The 24891-nt window shown below is 43.4% G+C and overlaps 1 protein-coding gene across 1 annotated transcript; it reads left to right on the top strand.

The window, feature by feature from the left end:
* The first annotated feature begins 1095 nt into the window (after positions 1-1095).
* LOC140489238 (desumoylating isopeptidase 1-like) lies at positions 1096-23440 on the top strand. Its single transcript, XM_072588558.1, has 6 exons — positions 1096-1293; positions 11966-11987; positions 12111-12180; positions 13831-13940; positions 15125-15247; positions 16209-23440. The coding sequence occupies exons 1-6, from the start codon at positions 1209-1211 to the stop codon at positions 16297-16299; spliced, it is 501 nt and encodes a 166-aa protein (XP_072444659.1). The 5' UTR covers positions 1096-1208; the 3' UTR covers positions 16300-23440.
* The last annotated feature ends 1451 nt before the right edge of the window (positions 23441-24891 follow it).

Below are 24891 nucleotides of genomic sequence, written 5' to 3'. Positions count from 1 at the left end.
CAGGTCCTCACCCTTAATAACATTTCCTTTAACACCTTCCATTTCCTCCAAATCCAAGGGTAGCCATAGGTACTCGGATGCGTCTCAGCTACACCTGCCTCTTTGTCAGCTATGTTGAACAGTCTCTCTTTAGTACACAGGCACTGTGCCTCAACTCTTCCATCGTTACATCCTGCACCAGGCTGAACTCCAGGCTGAACTGGAGCAGTTCACTGACTTTGCCCACAACTTCCACACCACCCTCAAAATCACTTGGACCATCACAGACATCCCCTTCCCCTTTCTTGACCGGCAGCAGTCTCCAGACATTCGCATTCCCGAGATAACTTAAGGTTTTAGAAAAATAAGGGTGTCATCTCAGCTCAGAGAGTGCATTAAAGGTGTGAGGTTAGAATTTATCTGTATTCCAAAGATGAAAGACATAACAGCAATCTAGGTTTGTTCAATGTCTTTTCCCGGGGGTAGGGGAGTCCAGAACTAGAGGGCATAGGTTTAGGGTGAGTGGGGAAAAATTTAAAAAGGACCTGAGGGGCATTTTTTTCGTACAGAGGGCTGTGCGTGTATGAAATGAGCTGCCTAAGAAAGTAGTGGAGGCTGGTGCAATTACAACAGTTATAAGGCATCTGGATGGGTAAATGAATAGGAAGGTTTTAGAGGGATGTGGGCCACGCGCTGGCAAGTGGGACTAGGTTAGGTTAGGTCCTAACTGGTCAGCATGGACGGGTTGGACTGAAGGGTCTGTTTCCATGCTCTTTAATCCAAATCACATCAGTGTATTTAACTGTGATTTTTTGCTATAAACATGATCCTATTCCTTTAGTTACCTGGTGAAGGAGCAGCACTGAGAAAGCTAGTGCTTCCTAATCAATGTGTGATGTGTGATTGTTAACACTGTCAGTAATGTTGGTGGTGGGCGGGGTCTCTGGAACGTGCATGTTTTGGGGGCGGGTCTGAGGGGAAGGGGGTGTCACTGTGAGTGACGTTCTAGTAGGGGCGGGGCCTGCTGGTCGGGGGTTCTGGGGGTGGAGCTGTCAACCGAGGGGGCGGGGTGGGGCGGTTTGTGACGATGCTGCGGTCTGGAGGGGTGGTGAGAATTGCCTCATTTGGGGGGACCCCTCTGAGGCGGGCGGTTGGATGTCGGTGCGCGCGCGCTAAGCGGCCGTCGAGAGCCCGGTACCGAAGAACAGGAAAGAAAACACATTGCTGACATGGACACGCCACCACATCCCGTCAAACTTTACGTCTACGACCTTTCCCGGGGGCTGGCCCGACAGTTTAGCCCGATCATGCTCGGTGAGCTGAGTAAAATGGTTGCCGGGGAGATGAGGGTGGCAAGGCGGGCAGCGGCGGCAACTCGAGGTCGGGGATTGGGCGACCTTTACTAGGCCGCAACTTTTTCTCTCTCAAGACTATGAAATGTTCCACCTTATTTTGTTAAGTATTCATACCGAATTGCAAAGTTAAGCCTTGCATTAATGAGGGAGTTTTGTAGGAAGCGATGGATAAGTTGGTGAAATGGGTTTAAATTTGATGTTGTAACTTGTTTTCAAATCATGTTGTCGTGATTTTGAATTGAAACTAATAATTCGTGAATGGCAATATTAATGTCTTTGGTACCTTTTGAGAATTCACTTATCCCATTTCTGATGTTTAACTTTGCCTTTTCTGATTTCCTGCTCGACTTCCAGCACTTTTTACCTCTTTGAAAGTCAAGGTTATCCAACAACTTTGGTTTGGCCCCCCAGCTGCTAGTAGTTTTCCTGAAAGACTGAATTTTGAAATGGTTTTGTCTGAAGAGGGTAACAGCAGAGCCAATGCTTTGATGAAGACTCTTGGTTTGAACTGTTTTGCTTAATTCTGGAGGTTTCTGGCTTGTGTAGGTGCACTTCAGGGACCAGAAACAAATCTTTGGCCTACTTTTCTGTCTTAATGAAATCACACACAAGGGAACAAAATCCTCCCGTGCCTGACCCAAAAATCCAGTTTTCTGTTATGTTTATGAGCAGAACTGGAACACAAGTTTGGAGATGGCCTTTGAGGCACCACTCCAGAGATTCAAGGGTGGAAGGTGACTTGTGTGACCAATTTACAGTTTCCTTGCCTGAGTGTTTGCAGCTGACTTGTGTATACAATACAGATATTGTGTTCAGTAACAATACATGACAAGAGGAACAGCTGTTTGTCCTAACTGATATTCCGCTCTTGACCATGGCTGTCCAAAGCTGTTAGTCTGTTTTCTTATTTCTAGATTGAGATGATGCTCTCTTTGTCCTTGCTGTTGACTACAATCTCTGTAGTTATCTGTAAATTGCTTTCAGCTGTTTGAGAGCTGAATCAGACTATTCTGCCTACCATGCCTGTGCCATCTCTTAAAGAAAAAGTTCCTAAAATCCCACTTTACATCTTTTGAACTAGCCTTGAAAGCACTAGTGGACTGTGTTTTCACCCCTCACTGGTGCAAGCACTTCCACATGAGACTCCTGTGGGAGGGTTGGATCTCTTCTGAAGCTGATGTTTTACAAATAAATTGAAATGAGATTGATTTTTGTTAACCATGGGAAAAATTGTATTGATGTAGAAGCTTCGTCATTATCTTGTTGAATGCTGTGCAGCCCCTGAAGCTGAAGGCCTGCTCTTCCTACTCCCATGTTCCCCTCTGAGGAAAACGCAAGTACCTGTGGGTTGCAGATCACCCATTACTTCCTTGAAAGTCAGTGTAACAGATTCAAGGGACTGAATTGGATTTTCCATTGCACTGTTTTTTGAAAAAAAATCTGAATTCTATTCTTGCATTTTGCTGGTGATCTGATATTTAGGCCGACAAATTGCTGACTCATTATCCCGCAGCCTTTGAACTTTTTCGATTTTTCTGTCTTCAGAAGATCCTGACGAGTCATAATGATTGTGAAAGGCCATTGGCCAAATGCATTCTGAGCACTGACACGAGCACAATTTGGTTTATTTTCCTTCATCAGTGCTTGCATTTGGTCTTGAAAAGAGAGCAGTCGTATTAAGAGGTTGTAAATTCAATGCCGTGAAGTTCTCATCTCCAAGTTCAATCTTTCCAAATATGTCACAGATCTGAATTCAGAACCCCAGATTAATGTTTGATGAACATGGGGTTAAGTATACCATGATAGATGGTGAAATTCGAATTCAGTGAAAACTCACCTAACGGTGACCATCTGACACTATCAAATATCAAAGAAAATCCATCAGTTTCACTCGTGCCCTTTACAGAACAAAACCTGCTATCTTTAATTAGTCTGGCTGACACATGATTCCAGATCAATAGTGATTTGTTTGACTCTCCACCACCCTCTGGCCAATTAGAATGGGTAATACAACCAGTGGCATTCACAAAAAGTCATTGTAGGCAAGTCAATTTAAATGACAAATAGCAACAGAAAGGTTTTGTCATATCTCCCTTGTTATTGTTTGTAGTATTCTGTCTTCCTTGCATTCTAATTTTTCCAGATGAGATGGGGAAGTAGGCAGATAAGTGTTGTCATTCCAACCAGGACGTCCATTGCCAAAACTTGACAGTAACTCAGCAATTTCAGTCACAAGGTGTATTTACATCATATTCCTACAGTGTGGAAGCAGGCCATTTGGCCTATTAAGTCCAACTAGCCCTCCAAAGAGCATCCCACTCTATCCCTGTAAGCTTGTATCTCCTGTGGCTAACCCACCTAGTCTGTACATCCCCGGACACAATGGACAACATTGGCATGGTCAATCCACCTAACCTGCACGTCTTTGGACTGTGGGAGGAAACCCATGCAGACATGGGGAGGATGTGCAAACTCCACACAGACAGTTGCCTGAGGGTGGAATTAACCCAGGTTCCTGGCGCTGTGAGGCAGCAGTGCTAACTACTGAGCCACTGTGCTGCACTTAAACATAGAAAATGTCCCAAGGTGTTTTGCAGGGTTGCAAGTCACATCAGGTATTAGGGGAGGTGACGGATAGCCTAATCTCAGTTTTGAGTTGTCTTTTAAAGCAGGAAAGTGAGATTGAGAATTTGGTTGATTAGATTAGATTACTTAGTGTGGAAACAGGCCCTTTGGCCCAACAAGTCCACACTGGCCTGTCGAAGTGCAACCCACCCAGACCCATTCCTCTACATTTACCCCTTCACCCAGCACTACAGTAAATTTAACATGGCCAATTCACCTAACCAGCGCATTTTTGGACTGTGGGAGGAAACCGGAGGAAACCCACACAGACACGGGGAGAATGTGCAAACTCCACACAGACAGTCGCCTGAGGCGGGAATTGAATCCGGGTCCCTGCCACTGTGAGGCAGCAGTGCTAACCACTGTGCCACCGTGCCGCACACCAATGGAGAGCATTCCAGAGCTGAGGGCCATGCAGGAATGGTAGAGCGAGTAAATAAGTGGCACACAAGAACAAGGATTAGAGTCAATATCCTTGGCACTCTGGAGCTGGTGAAATTAGTCAGAAGGGTGTGGACATGGAGGTATTGAAAATAATTTTAAAATCAAAACATTATTAGACGTGGAAGTGGTTGAACAGTGAGCACTGGTGTTGAGAGATTTGGTGTGAATTTGGGTACAGGAACAGCATGAGCTTGAGTCGAGAGTGTAGTTGAGTGGCTGGCAAGGGGGCATTGGAATACTGCAGTCGAGTTGAAAGAACCAAACAGGTGAGGATCTCAGTAGCAGATTAGCTGAAGCTTGGACAAGATGGAAATAGACAGTAAGAGCCACTTTTATGGAAGCTCATCTCAAGCAAATCAGATGTAATGGTTACAGACTATCTGAATCTAGACAAGTGTCCTGAACAGATAAGGATGTTAAAGAAGCTGCGCATTTCAAGATAGCAGAAGATACATTTTTCTGACTTTGTTACCTTTACAGTAACCAATCTGGGGTGCGTCAGCCACCTAAATGTCACCTATTTGTATTTCTTGAACTGCATTGCTTGTCTGTTACTGAAAACTTTGTTAGCTCATACTCCACTATTGCAGTGCACTCTTCCTGGTCTCCCACATTCTAATTTCTGTAAACGTGATGTCATCCAAAACTCTGCCTGTCATTAACTCTCAGAAAATCCTACTCCTCTATCGTCTCTTTCTGCTCACTGGTCAAAATTGGCACCCAGTCTTAATTTTAAAATGAGCATCCCTGATTTCAAAACCTGCCTGCCTCATAACTCACCTGACCTAATTCTGTAATCTAGTCCAGCCTCATATCTGTTTTCCTGATTCTAGATTCTTGTGCATTTTCAGTCATAAATGCATTAACATTGGTGGCCATGACTTGAGTTACTCTGGTTCCATGCTTTACAATTCCCTTCATGTGTACAACACAAATAGGAGCAGGAGTGGTCATTTGGCCCCTCAAGCCTCTGAGGCCATTCAATGTACAACTGAGGGCGAATCTGCCCAGGCCTCAACTTCTATTCTTTGCTTCTGCCTATTCCTATTTTGCTTCCTATCTGGAAGCCAGTTCTCCATCTATGCCTGGCCCCCATTCCATGCACTTTAATTTTATATTCTGATCTCTTCTGTGGGACCTTAGTTGAACGCTTTCTGAAAATCCAAGTAAACCGCATCCAATGCCCCTATCCCCCAACACCATCATCAACTCTACTAATTATAACCAAGAAAAATTCTAGTAGATTTGTTGAGCCTGGCTTCCCTTTTGTGGATCCATGTTCACTGTGATCTTGTTACTGTTTTCCAAGTGCTATGCTATTAAATATTTTATAATGGACTTCAGTATTTTCCCACAACCGATGTTAGATTGACCATTAACAAGAACCATCCTGGGTCTGTTTTGTGTTTCTCTTTATATCCAGAAGTGCTCTTGCTCCATCTGAATGTTGGTTTTCACTCCCCGCTCCCCATGTCAAGTCACTATGTAGCCAAGTGGATATTTTGCATGTAAAGCCCATTAAGAGCAATGCAAACCATCAAAAGTGAGGTAGGGGGAGCGGCAAGTGGCTAACCGGGTCTGTTTTAGATTAGATTGCTTACAGTGTGGAAATGGGCCTTTCGGCCCAGCAAGTCCACACCGACCCGCCAAAGCGCAACACACCCACACCCATTCCCCTACATTTACCCCTTCACCTAACACTACGGGCAATTTAGCATGACCAATTCACTGAACCTGCACATTTTTGGACTGTGGGAGGAAACCGGAGCACCCAGAGGAAACCCGTGCAGACACGGGGAGAATGTGCAAACTTCACACAGTCAGTCACCTGAGGTGGGAATTGAACCCAGGTCTCTGATGCTGTGAGGCAGCAGTGCTAGCCACTGTGCCACCATGCCGCCCACTGCCACGCAGCTGAACGGCTTTCCCACCACTAAAATCACTGTGACTTTTTCTATAAATCGCCCATCAGTAAATCGCCCATGTTGCTGATTAGAAATTTACATGCAGCCTCTATTATAGGCATGCAGACACAAGAATGTTCGGGGTGGGGTGGAGGGGATGAAGGAGGTGGTGGAGGGTGGAAAAGTGTTAGGTATTTTTCCTGAAGTTTCACACACGTGATGCAATTCACTCTCTCACCAACTTCTGCAAACAGTTAGTTTATTAAAGCGTGTACCAGCTAGGTGACCTCCTTTGACCCTCTTCGCAGGTATACAAAGTCGAGTCAGTGAGGCCCTAAACAAGGAAAACACGTCCCCTTTATACAGGTCAGTTGGCCATGCTGACAGATGCTCTGGCTACTCCTTCATAGTCACATGCCGCTCAAGACAACCCCCCATTCACTCCCTCACAGTCACATGGTACCCCAGGTACAATGCGAGGATGATATCAAGATAATGTAAATGCCCTAATCTTGGGGAATCGCTGTGCAGACCCTTTCCTGACTCAGCGATTTCCCCAAGACAATGTAGGTGTGAGGTGTCCTAGCTTCGGGGGATGGCTAGAAAGAATTTCTGAATGGAAGAGATTGAATGAGTGTTTAATTTGGTAATAGGAGGTTAGTAGTAAATGACTGTCTAATTGGAGTGGGGGACATCCACATTCCTGCTTGACTGTCACCGACACCCACTTCCAGAATGTTCACTCAGTGCAGTTTAACTCTTTAATATTAATGTCCAGAGAGAGATTCTCGTTAATCTTTTAACATTACAGAAGGGGGTGAAGTCAAAATGGTTTCAGTGGGATGAGTCTGTTTTGTTTTCAAATCGACTTGTTCAGAAATGTTATAACCTATTTCTGGGGCAGGTGAGGTGTTAACGCAGGCATTCTGACCCTGAGGTAGAGACACCACTGGTTTTGCTTTTATTTCTTTTTAATTAACCTGTTCTGGGAAGCTATCACATACCTCTGGAACAGAATGGGATTTGAACCTGGGCCTCCTGTCCCAAAGGTAGGGACACAACCATTTGTGCCATAAGAGCCCTAGCTGGGTCTGCTTTATTTATTTTGTTTTGTACATCACGCTGCTTAGATATTATTACATAACTGAAGAAGGTGGGGTCTTCAACTTGGGCTGCCTTGTTCAGGGATGACCACTGCACTACGAGTGGATCTACTCGTTAGGCAGGCACGGTGGCACAGTGGTTAGCACTGCTGCCTCACAGCGCCAGAGACCTGGGTTCAATTCCTGCCTCAGGCGACTGACTGTGTGGAGTTTGCACATTCTCCCCGTGTCTGCGTGGGTTTCCTCCGGGTGCTCCGGTTTCCTCCCACAGTCCAAAGATGTGCAGGTCAGGTGAATTGGCCATGCTAAATTGCCCCTAGTGTTAGGTAAGGGGTAGATGTAGGGGTATGGGTGGGTTGCGCTTCGGCGGGGCGGTGTGGACTTGTTGGGCCGAAGGGCCTGTTTCCACACTGTAAGTAATCTAATCTAATCTACTTGTATTTCTAATCAACTTGGTCAGGGAAGTGATTACATGCCTCTCAAACAGGTGGAGTTTGAACAGGAGTCTATGGGTCTAGTGATAGTCCCTTTAATTGAAATTGTGTTAACTAATCACAGGTCCTTCTTCTTTGGACTTCTGCATCTTTGCCTTTAAACTATAAATTTCAAAATAAAGATATGACAAATTACAAGTGATTTTAAAACTCTCAAAAATATTCAGAGTCAGCTCTTTCTTTTTATAGAGTCATAGAGATGTACAGCATGGAAACAGACCCTTTGGTCCAACCCGTCCATGCTGACCAGATATCCCAACCCAATCTAGTCCCACCTGCCAGCAGCTGGCCCATATCCCTCCAAACCCTTCCTGTTCATATACCCATCCAAATGCCTCTTAAATGTTGTAATTGTACCAGCCTCCACCACTTCCTCTGGCATCTCATTTCATACATGTACCACCGTCTGCGTGAAAAAGTTGCCCCTTAGGTCTCTTATATATCCTTCCCCTCTCACCCTAAACCTACGCCCTCTAGTTCTGGAATCCCTGACCCCAGGGAAAAGACTTTGTCTATTTATCCTATTCATAATTTTGTAAAACTCTATAAGGTTACCCCTCAGCTTCCGACGCTCCAGGGAAAACAACCCCAGCCTGTACAGCCTCTCCCTGTAACTCAGATCCTCCAGCCTTGGCAACATCCTTGTAAATCTTTTCTGAACCCTTTCAAGTTTCACATCTTTCCAATAGGAAGGAGATCAGAATTGCTCGCAATATTCCAACAGTGGCCTAACCGATGTCCTGTACAACCGCAACATGACCTCCCAACTCCTGTACTCAATAATCTGTCCAATAAAGGAAAGCATACCAAACGCCGCCTTCACTATCCTATCTACCTGCGACTCCACTTTCGAGGAGCTGTGAACCTGCACTCCAAGGTCTCTTTGTTCAGCAACACTCCCTAGGACCTTACCATTAAGTGTATAAGTCCTGCTAAGATTTGCTTTCCCAAAATGCAGCACCTCACATTTATCTGAATTAAACTCCACCTGCCACTTCTCAGCCCATTGGCCCATCTGATCAAGATCCTGTTGTAATCTGAGGTAACCCTCTTCGCTGTCTACCACACCTCCAATTTTGGTGTCATCTGCAAACTTACTAACTGTACCTCTTATGCTCACATCCAAATCATTTATGTAAATGACAAAACGTAGAGGACCCAGCACCGATCCTTGTGGCACTCCAGTCTGAAAAACAACCCTCCACCACCACCCTCTGGCTTCTACCTTTTGAGCCAGTTCTGTACCCAAATGGCTAGTTCTCCCTGTATTCCATGAGATCTAACCTTGCTAATCAGTCTCCCATGGGGGACCTTGTCAAACGCCTTACTGAAGTCCACATCTACTGCTCTGCCCTCATCAGTCTCCTTTGCTCCTTCTTCAAAAAACTCAATCAAGTTTGTGAGACATGATCTCCCACGCACAAAGCCATGTTGACTATCCCGAATCAGTCCTTGCCTTTCCAAATATATGTACATCCTGTCCCTCCGGATTCCCTCCAACAACTTGCCCACCACCGAGGTCAGGCTCACTGGTCTATCATTCCCTGGCTTGTCCTTACTGCCATTCTTAAACAGTGGCACCACGTTTGCCAACCTCCAGTCTTCCGGCACCTCACCTTTGACTATCGATGATACAAATATCTCAGCAAGTGGCCCAGCAATCACTTCTCTAGCTTCCCACAGAGTTCTCAGGTACACCTGATCAGGTTCTGGGCATTTATTCACCTTTAACCGTTTCAAGACATCCACCAATTCCTCCTCTGTAATCTGGACACTTTGCGAGATGTCGCCATCTATTTCCCTATAATCTATAACTTCCATATCCTTTTCCACAGTAAATACTGATGCAAAATATTCATTTAGTATCTCCCCCATTTTCTGTGGCTCCACACAAAGGCCGCCTTGTTGATCTTTGAGGGGCCCTATTCTCTCCCTAGTTACCCTTTTGTCCTTAATATATTTGTGAAAACCCTTTGGATTCTCCTTAAAGCTATCTTATGTCCCCATTTTGCCCTCCTGATTTCCCTCTTAAGTATACTCTTGCTTCCTTTTTACTCTTCTAAGGATTCACTCGATTTATCCTGTCTATACCAGACATATGCTTCCTCCTTTTTTTTTAACCAAACCCTCAATTTCTTTAGTCATCCAGCACTCCCTATACATACCAACCTTCTCTTTCATCCTGACAGGAATATACTTTCTCTGGATTCTTGTTATTTCATTTCTGAAGGCTTCCCATTTTCCAGCCGTCCCTTTACCTACGAGCATCTGCCCCCAATCAGCTTTCGAAAGTCTTTGCCTAATACCATCTAAATTGGCCTTTCTCCAACTTAGAACTTCAACTTTTGGAAAAGGATAGACCAAATCTATCACTGTTTTAAATCTAATAGAATTGTGGTCGCTGGCCCCAAAGTGCTCCCCCACTGACACCTCAGTCACCTGTCCTGCCTTATTTCCCAAGAGTCGGTTAAGTTTTGCACCTTCGCTACTAGGTCCATCGTACTGAATCAGAAAATTGTCTTGTACACACTTAACAAATTCCTCTCCATCTAAACCCTTAACACTATGGCAGTCCCAGTCTAAGTTTGGAAAGTTAAAATCCCCTACTATAACCACCCAATTATTCTTAAAGATAGCGGAAATCTCCTTACAAGTTTGTTTCTCAATTTCCCTCTGACTATTGGGGGGTCTATAATACAATCCCAATAAGGTGATCATCCCTTTCTTATTTCTCAGTTCTACCCAAGTAACTTCCCTGGATGTATTTCCGGGAATATCCTCCCTTAGCACAGCTGTAATGCTATCCCTTATCAAAAATGCCACTCCCCCTCCTCTCTTGCCTCCCTTTCTATCCTTCCTGTAGCATTTGTTTCCTGTTGGAGTTAACCGACCTCTTGGTCAGTGTGCAAGTAGGAGTGAACAGCTGGGACCTCAGTGAGTCAGAAAGATGGAATTATCGAAAAATTAACCATTTTTAGGAAAAAAGCAGACCATTTGATACATTATTCTTCTCAGCTCTGATACCATTGTCTCTCTTTAATTATTCCTGAAGAAGGGCTTATGCCTGAAATGTTGATTCTCCTGTTCCTTGGATGCTGCCTGTCCTGCTGCGCTTTTCCAGCAACACATTTTCAGCTCTGATCTCCAGCATCTGCAGTCCTCACTTTCTCCTCTCTTTAATTATGCCTTGATCCTGTTGTGTCTCTGTGTTTTTTTTCTCTTGTCAACTATCATCCTAATTTCTTCATTGCACCCACCTTATGGGCTTGCTTGGCTGAAATGAGCTCTGTTTAATAAACACCTACTCCAAACAGGTTCTCTTGTAGTATTTGCAATATCTTGAATTCATTGCTTGTCTCAGTCTTTCTCTCAGAATATTTAAGCTTTTGAAACACAGTATTCCCATATCCAGTGTTAGCTAAACTTTTTTCTTTTTCCCCGTTGTGACTGTATGAGACTTGTGAATTTCAGTGACTGCTCATTGAGAGCAGGGTGGTTGAGGAGCTGAGACTGGGGTGAGGGCAGCACTGGGACAGAAATCCCAAACTTCTGCTTCTGGCCTCTGAACCAATCACAGTAGGCCCTGATGTGACCCACATCCATGGCTGGGCTTGGAGCAGGATGTGAAGCTTGGGAGAGGGGACTTTGAGAATCCTACCTCTTCAGTGTTTTTTTTAAATTTGAAGCAGGACTCAAGTTCACGAATGCTCCATTAGGGCCGTATTCAGTTTTTATTTAAAACCTAGGCTTTAATGAGGCTCCTCAGCTGCATGGCAACCGTTGTTGACCCCACCAATCGCTGTAACCCACGGTTTGGGATGCTGTGCCCTCATTACTTGCCTTCTGATTTAAACCATCACTTTATCAATCTTTCTTTCTTTCTTAGTCTCCTGCTTAGTGATTATGGTCCTTTACCCAAGTTAGTCAGTGCAAAGTAATCCCTAATTTGGTGTTTGATCAGAGTTTGCAGTATCTGAGTTAAAATCCAGCCTGCTAATTTTTGATCATCCTCACCTGCTGTTCTGACACTCACCCATCTTCTTTTGTTCTTCTCAAAACAGGGAAACAACTTGATGGAATATGGTGAGTTAATCTGTAAATTTCAAAACGAGTCTTTCACGTCAGCAATCAAAGAGTTGTATATTTATGCATTAAAATAATTATTGCAAGTGTGTCTATTTAAATGTGAATTTGCTCCTCCTTAAGGCACACTGCAATAGTTGTCAACGGAGAGGAGTTCTTCTATGGGTCGGGTGGAATTGCTAATTGTCAGCCAGTGAGTATTTTCTTTTTACTTTCTGAGTGTTTTATCCATCCATAGTTGCCTCATCTTCAACTGATTTCATGTTTGTGCATCAACCCTCCTCTCAAAGGGGTAAGTGAAGCTGAATACTAGCCAATGTAGCAATTCATTTTCAAAAGAAATTCTCATACAGTCTACAAGCACAGTTGGGAAAACCCATCTCCAGAGTAGAATTGATTCTTGCCTTTGAATACTGTGATCATCACGTTTTCTGGAAATCCATCAAATGTCATCTTTGGGAGCATGTGACTTAGGTCATTGTCCCTCGAGCTGGCTCAGCCGTTAAGGTCACAGATCACCTGTGACCTTAACTGCACAATTTCACCTACCCCCATCTATCCAAATCTATCTGTGCCTTAAAAGTATCCACGGTACTCCATGCAATAGAGAGTTTCAAGTCCCTCAAGGAGAAAATTCCCCATTTCCGTCTTAAATGAGAGATCCTTAATTTTTAAAGTGTGTTCCCCAGTTCTTATCTGACCCACAAAGAGAAGCATCCTTTCAGTGTCTATCCTGTTAATTCCAATCAGGATTTTCTGTGAATGGGGTCACCTCTCATTCTTGTAAACTTCAATGAGAATAGGCCCAGCCTATCCAACCTTTTTCCTACAAAGATTACCCTATCCCAGCTATCAGTTGACTGAATCTTCTTTAAACTCCTTCTAACATGACCTGCTTTACAGGAAACGAAGGACGTGGCCTTCGCACCCTCTTCTGGAATCTTGCTTGGCTGGTTGATCAGCTGCATAGGGAAAGCTAAGACTTAATTCTGGATAGGCCTCAAACTGGTGTCTTAGTTTGTAAACGTGGCCTAAAGTTCCCTAAAGGTAAAAACAATGACTGCAGATGCTGAAAACCAAATACTGGATTAGTGGTGCTGGAAGAGCACAGCAGTTCAGGCAGCATCGCTGCTCGTTGGATGCTGCCTGAACTGCTGTGCTCTTCCAGCACCACTAATCCAGTATAAAGTTCCCTAAACCCCACCACCACAAACCAAATATTCACAATAATACTGCTCATGCTCTTATTAATCCTATCATGATCAAACTGAAATGCTAGGCATCAACTCTGCCTTTATAGCAGCTGTGGTGTTAATGATCAAGTTTCGGAACCCTAACAGCATTGTGTCTATTTGCATCCCAAGTATTGCTGTGGTTCAAGAAGGCGGCTCACATTACCTTTTCGGGCACTGTTGGGGATGAGCAATGAACATTGGTCAAGCCAGCATCTCCAAATCCTGAGAGAACAAGAACAAAGGAGTCCCCATTCACTTTCTTCTCCCTGATCTAGGGATGCAGAGTTAATTTAGCTGTTTCACTCGCTACAGTATCAGGGGAGCTAATGTTTTGGTGATGTTCGTTGTAATGTCATCACTTGCATTGCTATATTCCTTTTGACTTCCATTCCTGATGAATTAAAGTCCTGATACCAACAATGTTCGAAGTATACTTGTGTTGTGTAATCTTCCCTAAATTACTGATTTGAGTGACCTATGTGGGAAGGACAGGAAATTTGACACTCACAACAAATTTATGATAATGGAATGCATTTAACCCAGTATCTGTATGATATTGTGGCCATTTTCTTTATTATAATCTTGTGTTTCCTCTTTCTGTTCCCAAGGGAGGGACTTTACTTGGGCCACCTGACTCGGTCATTGATCTGGGGACAACTGAAGTGACTGAGGAGTTAATTATGGAATATTTATCCTCTCTAGGAGAGTCAGCATTCAGGTTAGTTCCTCTTTGCAGTCTGTGCTTTTGCAGTGGGCCAACTTAATGCGTTGCTTAGAACTGAATGGCAAGAACGCCCATGTCTTTGAGGTCACTAGCAGGCATAAACAATGGCTGCACTTCCATCTGTATATTAAATCTAGCAATTGTGCACCTATCTTGTCAGGTATTTGTGCTGTCAGGGCGTTTGTTGTAGAAAGTACTATGTAATTGCATCTGCTGCCAATGGAGGCAATGTTGTACCAAAGGATGGCAGATAACATTAGTGAAAAAGACAATTTGTTTGTAGCCGCTGACTCATGCTGTGGAGGTTGTTCTGCAAGCACCACTGTAATTAGTTCATCTGTTTACAGTTTGTGTTTGAAGGGTATAGTGGGTGTGCACTCTTCAGGCAAACTGAAGTTGTAACCTCTTGGGTTTGCTTAGTAGTAAACATTGAGGCCTAGTTTCTCCTTATTACGATTGCAATAATGTCTACTGCCTGTGTCATGTTTTTAGTTCTATGTTGCGTTATACTAGCATTCCAGTGAGGTCAACGTGGAAATTTGTTTCTTCATTCTCTGACTTTTTTTATCCAGATAAATTTTATCTACTGTATTGCCATTGTCTGTTGTCCTCCCAAAATATGTCATTTTGTAATTTCTCCACATTTGAGCTTCATGCCGTGTGTCTGCCTATTTCATCCAGAAGTCAAAGCCATTTGGATGTTGAGCGAAGGATGAATGTTGGTGTGCTGTTCAAACAGTGCTGAGACAGCAGAGAAAGTCCTTGATTTAAAATGCCCACTCAATATCGTACTGCAGTTTCAGGCATGTTTATGTTAACCAATTATCTGATTTTATTCAATATGCTGAGACTTCATCGACTTTTCATTAATCTCTGGATGCATGCATTGATGCAATAAGAGGTGTGGAGTAATTGCAAAACTATTTATTTAATGCAGTAAGCATTGATCAGGTAAATATTCTTTCCTCCCTGAATCCACAGTGAAGGATGAGGGGGAGGATTGCACTGTCTGGGAGTGTGATGGAGACAAAATCAATTGTGGCTTTAAGGGGAGGAATGTACACAACAATGACAAAGAGTTTTGAAGGGGGCACGTGCAGGGACAACTGCTGAATGGTATTCTGTATTGTAACAGTTGTGATTCTGTGACAACTCTCACTTTTATCATTTTGTTGCAGGGGAGAGTGCTACAAATTGTTTGAACATAATTGCAATACGTTCAGTAACGAAGTTTCCCAATTCCTTACTGGGAAGAAGATTCCGTCGTATATCACTGACCTGCCTTCTGAGGTTTTATCAACGTGAGTACACTTCCCACTGAGGTGTTAATCACTCTGCATACTTCGAAGGCATTGACCCATGTTGGGCTACTGCAAGCGTCTCTGAAATCTCTGCAGCATGACTACAAAGACCACAGTTCATAGCCTTGACTTGTGATCTCTGCTGTTAATGGCAGCACAGTGGCTGAATGGTTAGCACTGCTGCCTCACAGCACCAGGGTCTCAGGTTCGATTCCAGCCTCGGGTGACTGTGCGGAGTTTGCACATTCTCCCCGTTTCTGCGTGGGTTTGCTCCGGTTTCCTCCCACAGTGGGTAGGTCAGGTGAATTGGCCGTGCTAAATTGCCCATAGTGCTAGGTGCATTAGTCAGAGGGAAATAGGTCTGGGTGGGTTACTCTTCGGAGGGTCAGTGTGGACTGGTTGGGCCAAAGGGCCTGTTTCCACACTGTAGGGAATTCTAATCTAATCTTAATTTCTTTGGCCTTCGTGGTCTAGGGAGGAACTGCCAGCCAGATTCCCAGGTGATCCCTGCTGGAAAGTATATGTACTAATCTCCTGTAGGGAAGGAAATCCCATCTGGAAGTCACACAGAGATGTGATTCCATACCCACAGCAGTGTGGCTGCCTCTTAACTGCCCTCTGAAATTGAAAGCCATGAATTCAAGGGCAATAAGGTTGGGTAGCAAATATAGTAAGATTCACATTCCATGAAATATTAAAAGGAGAAAAGCATCATGGCAGAGTAGGGGCAGTTTTCCTTGGAGATCCCTCTGTTGAGTAACCCAGCAGCATCTGCTGCACTCACATTTAGCGATGGAGCCAGGGAATCGTTGGTGTTCACTGAATCCAATACCAGCAGAGGACAGGTTTCTTTGTAAGGTGGGGAAGGGCAAAGATGGGAAAAGAGACTTTTTTTTTAAGAAAAGTGATATTTCTTTCTGTAATGACTAACATCTTTGTTCCTATTTTATTTTTCCATCAGCCCTTTTGGCCAACTCATTAAGCCCATCCTGGACTCGGTTCAGATTCAGCCGGTGGGAGGAAGCAGCTTCAATGATCAGAATCCGAGTTAGTAGCTGCAGTCCAGAGAGCTGCTGACTGCAGGGACGTGTACAGTCACTGGCCTCACTGAACTATACAATGATTTTCCAAAAAACAAATCCCCTTCAAGCATCTTTCATCTCATATCTGACTTAACGTAGAACGTTAAAAAGTGGTAGAAATGCTTTTTTAAAATCCATTTGAAACAGCATCTAATACAGAAGCACTGAATTCTACAGTGCAATCTATCAGGTTGTCAGCTCCCTTTTGTCAACTCTTTGAATAAGCTGTAGCAAGCAGCAGTCATGAGAGATTGATTCCTTGCTTCTTTCACAATGTATTTAGCCAGCAAATACCCCTCCCACTCCCACCCTCCTCCTCCTCCTCCTCCTCCTCCTCCTCCTCCTCCTCTTCTGAAAGAGGCCACCAGCATGGAGACCTTACCAGTGTTTCCCTCATTGTTATGCCAACATCATTGCCAATGCATTGACCAATTCAAGGGGTAGTGTTTGCAGTGTTGTCAGGGTTTGTTTAGGATAGCTATGTTGTATGTGGGAAGGAAAGATATACCTGAGTCACCTTGCTTTTCATATCATGCCATGGTCTGATGTGTGCACTTCAAATTGCTGCCTGCCCTAACCCAACTTCAGAATCCTCCCGCATTCGGGAGGAGATGATCTCGCCTGTTTTCACAGTCCAGTTCAACATGGTGGGATGATTTCCCCTTGCTCAGCCTCCCAATCTGCTTCAGCTGACACCAGCTTCCACGTCCCTTTTCTTTCTGGCATTTGGCACTCAGCTGTGGCTTTAAGTGTCAATGAACCTTCTAGGGGCTGCACTCCGTTAGTAGCGTACTTCCCCAGGAGTATTGTGTATCTATCAACACTCAGCTGCAATCGAAAGAGATGTTGGTTTCATTTTTTTTTCTTTCACCTGATCAAATCAGTAGATTAAACTTGAGCTAAAATCACGAGAGTCCCAGTTTCAGATTACTTCAGTCCACTTTGTTTCTTGCTGTAAATAGTTGCTCTGTCCATCCCCTTGCCCAGAATATGATACTGGGCAATGACTTCACAGGGGCAGCTGGTCACATATGGAATGGTGAGTGTAGACAGACAGCTTGTTGGACTTCAGAGCCCTTGCTCCCAGACATGACACAATTCTTCCTATGTATCTTTATGTACGTATTTCTCCCCACAGCTACAGGCCAGCAGTCAGAAACATGAATCCTGGGTGGTGTACATACTCTGTCTCCCCTAATCCATGAGGTTGCACCTCTGCTTTCTTCAACACCCATTCCATTTGTGACCAATTAATTCACAACTTGGGGAATAAACCAGCTGTTTTCTGTACAGCTCAGTATTGGCCATCCCTGCTTTAAGGTTTTAGACCAGGGGCTGCCCCAATGCCAATGGACAGAACAGCCAGCTGCAAGGGTTCAAACTCCCCCAGCCTCTAGTTATCCCAGTGGTGTGGATTATTACAGCACAACCTCATCTAGTGCAGGATTGTCTAAAAAGATGATCATTTGGCATTATTAGGTGTGGTCTCTATTCACAAGAGTTTGCAATGTAAATTTGAGAACTTTAACCTTCTTATCCAATTAATTCTCATGGAGTGCAAATGTTTTGGTTTGATTGTGCTTCACTTTTTTGGTTCCTGAATGATGGCAGATGTTTGTTAAACAAGCCTATTGTGTGAGGTGTATGTGAGGCTTCTTGTTTGGCTACAGCTAGAACATGGCCAAAATGGTGTTGCTGTTGCCACTCTCTGTGTAACTAGGCAGCCTGGCACAGGTAGTGGATAATGCTGGATGATGCTCTCTTCCTTTCTCATGCTCTCAGTACATCAGTTTATTTATTGTTGCTCAGTAATGCCATGGTATTGCACTGGTGTGGGTTGGACAGGCACCAAAAACACATTTAACTGAGAACATGATCCTGCAATCCTACTCATCTCCTTCCATTTCTTAACAATACTCGTTCAGTTTACCAGAATCAGGCAGGACCTTTTTAATACTTCCAGCTACTGACAGTCGGGTCCACCCCAGTGGCCCAGCAGACTATCCTGCCTTGGGTTCTGGCAGTGAGTTTGCCATATTTGTAAATTTGTTAATATAGCAATCAGTTTGAACAAGTCAGCTACAAAATTCTCAAGTGCAGGGCAAGGTTTGAAAACTTATTATTGGTATGATATAAAAAGCTTTCCTGTATTGGTGTAATTTTGTGGAAATTGGGAGCATGGTCTTGAACCCTTAATTGGGTAACTTCACCCAGTTGGTTGGCATTTGCCATGGAAAATCATGTGCAGAGTACAAACCCCCAGCCCTTCAGCAGAATTACCTCAATGAGCCTAAACTTCAGTGAAATCTCAATGCAGCTTGGTTTAATAAAGTCTAATTATACTCATTAGCATTGTTTTGAAGTAAAGTTCTATAATTCTGACTCAATTGAACTGATGGATTGGGAATTCAAATGGAGTTTAATATTAGAGGTTTTCCTGCTTGAAATGTTTTCTCTTTGTAACTTTGCTGTTGAGGGGTCAGGGGCTGATCTAAGGGCAAGCAGTGAAGCTAATTGTCAGCAGTTGGCATGGAATACGCACGCAAACAAAAATAACTGAGTGCAGTGCTGCAGTCTCTTGGTGACTTTTTCTGTCTTTTACCATGGCAACTGCAATCTTCAGAGCAAATCCAACTGCCCTGTTTTAATTTCCTGCCTCTGCAGGTTTGGCTGCTTGAGATGAGAATGAGCCAACTTGCACAGTGATTTCTTTGGTGTTGCTCAACATCGTACAGTTCTGCCATTGTCTGAGTAGCATTAGGTGGTTTGGGTGTGGGGGTGTGGGGGAGACACCAGAGGTTTTGAAAGTGGTTTTCCTTTTGTGGAATGGGTGTGTCACTGGCAAGACCAGCATTTCATAGCCCTAATTGCACCAGAGCTGCCACCTTGTTCTATTGTGGTCCATCAGTATCTGCTGCAGTTGGTTACAATTGGGTATTTGCTAGGCTAATTCAGAGGGCATTGAAGACTTGCCCATCTTACTTTTGGTCCACAATTGTACGGCAGTCCGGTCAAGTAAGGATAGCAGACTTCTTTCCCATCTCATCTACCAGGTAGATTTTTACAACAGTTGATAATTTCATGACCATGTTATGGAGACTGTCTTTCAATTATAGGTTTATTAATTGAATTCAACTTTCACCAGCCGCTGTTGGGATTTAAACCATTGTCCACAGAACATTAGGCCAATCCTCTGAATTACTTGTCCTGTGAATTTACCAGACTCATACAGCATGGAAACAGACCCTTCGGTCCAACTAGTACATGCCGATCATGTTCCCAAACTAACTTCTCCTGAATTGTAACACACTGCTAATTATGTGCATATTGTTGAATTTCTTGATTGAACATTTATTCCTTTAATGTTTTATTTGTTAGATCTTGAGTTTATTAATCCTTTTTCTCTCCAGGTGTCAGTCCCACCAAGGATCACAGTTTGCCCATGCACGACCGTCTCCCTGCCATTCCTCCCATTCCTCCTTCGTTCCTTCCCTCATGTGTCACTATTTGCAAAGCAGATGAATTGGCCTGTTGAGGTTTTGCAGTTGAAGCCTCTGAGTCCATTGAGTTTTATTTTTTCAGATGGTTGCTTGCAATCTGCCAGCCTAGTTTCATTTGAGTTTCATTATCAGCAGCTTCCTCAGTTGATGTTCTATCTTGACACTTCCCATGGAGCAGTGGGCAGATTCACAGGCTGATTAACGTGCTGTGGTGTAAGCACTCATTTCAAGGCCATAACCATCTTCACACCACACCACTGAATTCCCACAGTGTGAGCAATGTGTGCGGGGTGGGGGTCGAGAGAGAGGGAAAGCATCATTGAACTGCAGATCCACTGAAGCCTGTGCAATGGTTCCCCACTCATCAGATGTGTCTAGAGCAGGGTTTAAACTCTAAACCTTATGACTCATGTGGGGTATTATTGTTAATGACTCCTTGAGGTGTACCAGAGCAATTGAGGAATCCCAGTTTTGATCTCCCAACCTGTTTTTTTTTAATATATGCCCACAGTTGTTGTTGTAGTTCTCCTTGTCCTTAAGCTGTGAATGAGGGACAATAACCAGCCAGGATTTGCATTCTGAATTGTTGTGGTGATCAGATTAAGTTGCGCTGTATTGCTGCCTTGCGCCTCCAGCTCGGTAGTTTGTCAGCAGTGTCTGGTGCAATAAGGCTCAGCTGTCCTGGGTGACATGCAGATTGTGATGGGTGTCAGGAGCAGTCTGTTGCAGTGTGAGCTGGGACCTTAAGGAAAGAACTGAGAATTAGCAAAGTGTGTTTGGCCCCTGTAGAACAAAAGGTGCTGCAGTAGTTGGTGGTGGTAGTAGTATGGGGGGGAGGGGAGAACAGAAATTACTTTAGGCTCCCAATTAGAAAACTGTGCTACTGTTCTTCAGTTTGTTCTTTAGTTTGCTGCAGGTCCTGCTCAGAAATTACTTGTCTTCTAGCAGAAGCATTGGCAAAAAAAAACCCTCCAGAATGTCATCAGGACACCGTTTCGTCCTGTTAATGGAAAGTTATTTTGCTTTTTAAAAAGAAATTTGTTATTCAAGTGATCAGACGTTCAGTGTTGTTAACGTCCAAGTACAAATTCAATGCTGAAAAACAACTTGTGATCAGATCATTCGAATTACTAACTTCAACTTAATAGTAGATTTAAGGCCAGATATCAGCCTGTATGGACATGGGTTTAATGTATTTGAATGTATTATTGTTTATCTTAGATATCTGTTTACAATATTTAAATATTGATGGCTTTTAATGGATATGTAAATCAGGGAATTGTATTTTACCAACCTCTTCAATAATGGTTTATAAACGTAAGGCAAAAGAAGCATTGACTGGCACAGGATCCTAGTGCACATTCAAAACTCCTTGCCTTTTTAAGCATCTGCCACAACACAGTTCAATTTATATTAAAACATATATCTTGTGTTTGTGCTTATTAATGTCAAAGTTTTTGTCTATTTAATATATGAAATGTTTTACTTTGAAAAACTTCGCTTTTATTTAACTGATGATTTGTAAGCGTCCAGTTGCTCCAGCTTGTTGCATGGTTGTTTTGTCTCTTTCTGTCTCTGTTGCTGTTAATTATATTGATGCTCAGCCAGGCTATTGGATGTAGCATCTCTCTTGAGCTTGCAGTGGTAATGTGCATGTTGCTAAATCGCATGGTTGCTTGTCACTGATTTCTTGCCATGATGGTTTAATTGTTAACTTTAAGGGGAGTGATCTTGCCATTGCGTTATCTTGTTTGGAATGATTGGAAGGTTGAAAGCATTGCCCATCTTGTCCTGATTTGGGGTACCATCTCTCAGCTGGTTATGAAGTGGCATGAGCAGGCATGTCACCCACATTTATTTTGGGAGGTTTGAAATGTTTATAGTCATGGAGTTGAAGACTTGACATCTGGCTTGGCTAATGGGAAATGTACCTCAACAAATGCAGTTGTGCGCATCATAATTAGGATGCCATCCTCAGCCTGCCCTCAGGTGGCTAGCAACAGCTTGTTCATAATTTTGCATTTATATTCCATAAAGCTATTGCCACAACCTCCTGTCCTCTTGCTGTGCACTAAGTGGGAAGTGTATTGAGTTGGTGAGTAATCACCGATACTTTCCTGAGTTTGTTTTGTTTTATGTTTCCTCCATGGAATACACCTAATCCTTGCCTGCAGGTCAGGGTAGCACATTCGCAGCGAGGGATGGTTTGCCCTTGCCCTGGTCTTTTTAAGTGGTCTCAATTTTTGCAGTTCTAATTGCTCCCACTAGAGGTTGCTGTAATGTCACTTCCAGCAACAACTGGTTCAGTGTGTAGACAACTCACTTAGAGGTTCTCCTGCCGTGGAACTTTGGTAAAGCACAATATGGAGCCCTGAGCTTTCCTGGCATAAAATGAGAACTGAGTTGGCACTTACAAGTTCCTGAGCAGTTATGTTTGCCCATCATTAAACCATTGGTCAAAACTTTTTTTTTAAAATTTGGTGCAAGAGAAAAATAAAAGAATACAGTTTTCCCCAGCACATTGGACTAAATCTACTGTGAAAACATGAGCATCCATAGATGTGTCTGAAATATTAGTTAATAACCAATAAATAGGAAGCAGTTTGGAGGTGGTTTTCTTCAGCTGTCATCCTGTAATTACATTTTATTTGTGCTAACATAGGAAATGAACACTTGGAATTTGATGTGAGATGTGTGTTGGAATCAAATAAAACTTTGTGGGTGGTGATTGAATCATCAGCTAATCTCCAACAGTGCTTTTACATGTCCATGATTTCAGAAGAGTACCCATGCAGTAGACTACAGGATACCTGTTGATGTTCCCATGCTTTTTTTTTTAAATGTTTCAATGATGTTTTAAATTTACCATTCCTGTTCTTGATTCCCAATGCGTTTGGACCCAGCACCTGTGTGGTATCGCACTCCATTTGAGTTCATTTTGTAGTCATGTTTTCTGACTAACTGAAGGGGATGTACAGAGGGAGGTCCTTGGATAAATTGCCATTAGCCTGCATCTAATGGAGGGCCTCTTTCCAATCCATCTGTGAAGCAAGTAGTTTCAAAGCACAATTGACGTTTGGGCCTGTGCTCCTTTTGCAGGAACTGTCCAGTTTATCCTTATAGACAGAAGAGTGCAGGCAACTTACCTGTTATCTACATCCAAGAGCACAAATGGCACCCATCAGTCTTAGAGACCAGTTGCTGGGTGCCATCCTGACTGAACTTTGCTTTGTTGCCTTGCTTTGAGTGATCAGACCCCCTTCTGTCTTGTCATGTTTGAGTTTTTAAGCTATGTGCATTCCATGTACCCTGATAAGCAATCTGGTCCTGCTTTTCCAAGGCATTCTAAGTGTTTTGCACAGTGTTTCTGTAATAGTACAAACTTTTTGCCAATTTGTCCCTTCCTTATGGCCGGGCACATTTTAAACGAGTTGATTTTGTAAACTGTTTTGCTTTATTTAAAATTAAATTGCACAAGATGCAATTGCTGCTGGCTCTTATTTTCGTTGATGAGAAAAGTTTTTAAAATGTTGCACAGCAAATGTTACTGCAAGTTGTTTCATACATGTGTGTAGGTTCCATTTCAAATGCCAATAAAGATTTTTTTAAAACTTTCAGTCTAATCTTTATGTTCTGTGAGACATTGGCCTGCTATTTAGTTAGTTAGTGCACTGCTGTATGTAGCAGGGTATGTATTTTCTGCAAACCTCCAGAAAACATTGAATCATGATCCACATAAGAGACTATTTAACTAAGATTCAAACTTACGGAACTGAACACTAAGTTGGGTCAACCGAGAGAAAGGGTAAGTCATGGGTACACACTCTTTGGAGTAAAGCTACCGGTGGTGATTCAAATGAACCTGTATACAGGGCCTCAACTCTTCATAGCATTTTATTAATGGCTCGAAGTACAAATGTGAATTTTCTGACTAAATTCAGATTGGTCGTGGAGGCTGGGTTGTTGCTGTGTAAAATTGCACAATGTTGATGGGATTGAAATCCACCCATTGCACATTTTCAATGTGGGAACAGGTGCATTTCAGTTTTGGCTCAGTGGGTCAGCCCTGCCTTCAAAAGATGAAAAGCTAGGAACAATGACCCAGAGAGATTTAGGGATTCGACTCCAAAGATCACCCAAATGCAAGAACTGCAAAACCTGTTCACAACTGTTACTGGTGATGCCGAAATGCCGGTGTTAGACTGGGGTGGACAAAATCAGGTTACAGTCTGACCGGTTGATTTGAAATCGCCAGCTTTCAAAGCACTGCTCTTTCATCAGGTGAAATGGGGACTTCACCTAGTGAAGGAGTAGCACTCGGAAAGCTTGCAATATGGGCGGTACAGTGGTTAGCACTGCTGCCTCATAGCGTCAGAGACCTGGGTTCAATTCCCAACTCAGGCGACTGACTGTAGAGTTTGCACATTCTCCCTGTGTCTGTGTGGGTTTCCTCCGGGTGCTCTGGTTTCCTCCCACAATCCATGAATTGGCCATGCTAAATTGCCCGTAGTGTTAGGTGAAGGGGTAAATGTAGGGGAATGGGTCTGGGTGGGTTGCGCTTCAGCGGGTCGGTGTGGACTTGTTGGGCCGAAGGGCCTGTTTTCACGCTAAGTAATCTAATCAAAAAAATTTCAGATAAACCAGTTGGACTATATAACATGGTGTTGTGTGACTTCTGCCAATTGTTAGTGGGACTTTGGCCTTTATAGCTAAGGGACTGATATATCCACAAGGAGGTATTTTTGCAGCTACACAAAAACCTTGTGTTACTGCCACCAATTTGGCCCACACCAGCCAACCAGTCTGCCTGAAGAGTCCAAGATACTACACCAATTTACACTTTGATCTGTATGTTATGGATAGTGAGGGTTGAAGTTCCAAGCCATCATGTAGCTGACCAAGAATCTCACCAGCTGCCATTAGTATGTCGAGATGACTCCTCTTCAGAGCTCTGATGAAGAGTCATCTCGACTTGAAAAGTTATCTTCTCTCTCTACAGCTGCTGTGGTTTCCAGCATTTTTTTTGTTTTCAGTACAGACTCCAGTATCTGCGGTGATTTGT

The sequence above is a fragment of the Chiloscyllium punctatum genome, chromosome 18, assembly GCF_047496795.1.
Source record: "Chiloscyllium punctatum isolate Juve2018m chromosome 18, sChiPun1.3, whole genome shotgun sequence".
NCBI lineage: Eukaryota > Metazoa > Chordata > Chondrichthyes > Orectolobiformes > Hemiscylliidae > Chiloscyllium > Chiloscyllium punctatum.
Note: the sequence above shows the minus strand (reverse complement) of the source record. Positions and strands in the feature narration are given on the sequence as shown.

Excerpts from the sequence above, each read along its gene's own strand:
- LOC140489238 (XM_072588558.1), top strand. The coding sequence starts at position 1,209 with ATGGACACGCCACCACATCCCGTCAAACTTTACGTCTACGACCTTTCC. Across the intron at positions 11,988-12,110 it reads AAACAACTTGATGGAATATG|GCACACTGCAATAGTTGTCA; the intron begins GTGAGTTAATCT and ends CTCCTCCTTAAG. Across the intron at positions 13,941-15,124 it reads CTAGGAGAGTCAGCATTCAG|GGGAGAGTGCTACAAATTGT; the intron begins GTTAGTTCCTCT and ends ATTTTGTTGCAG.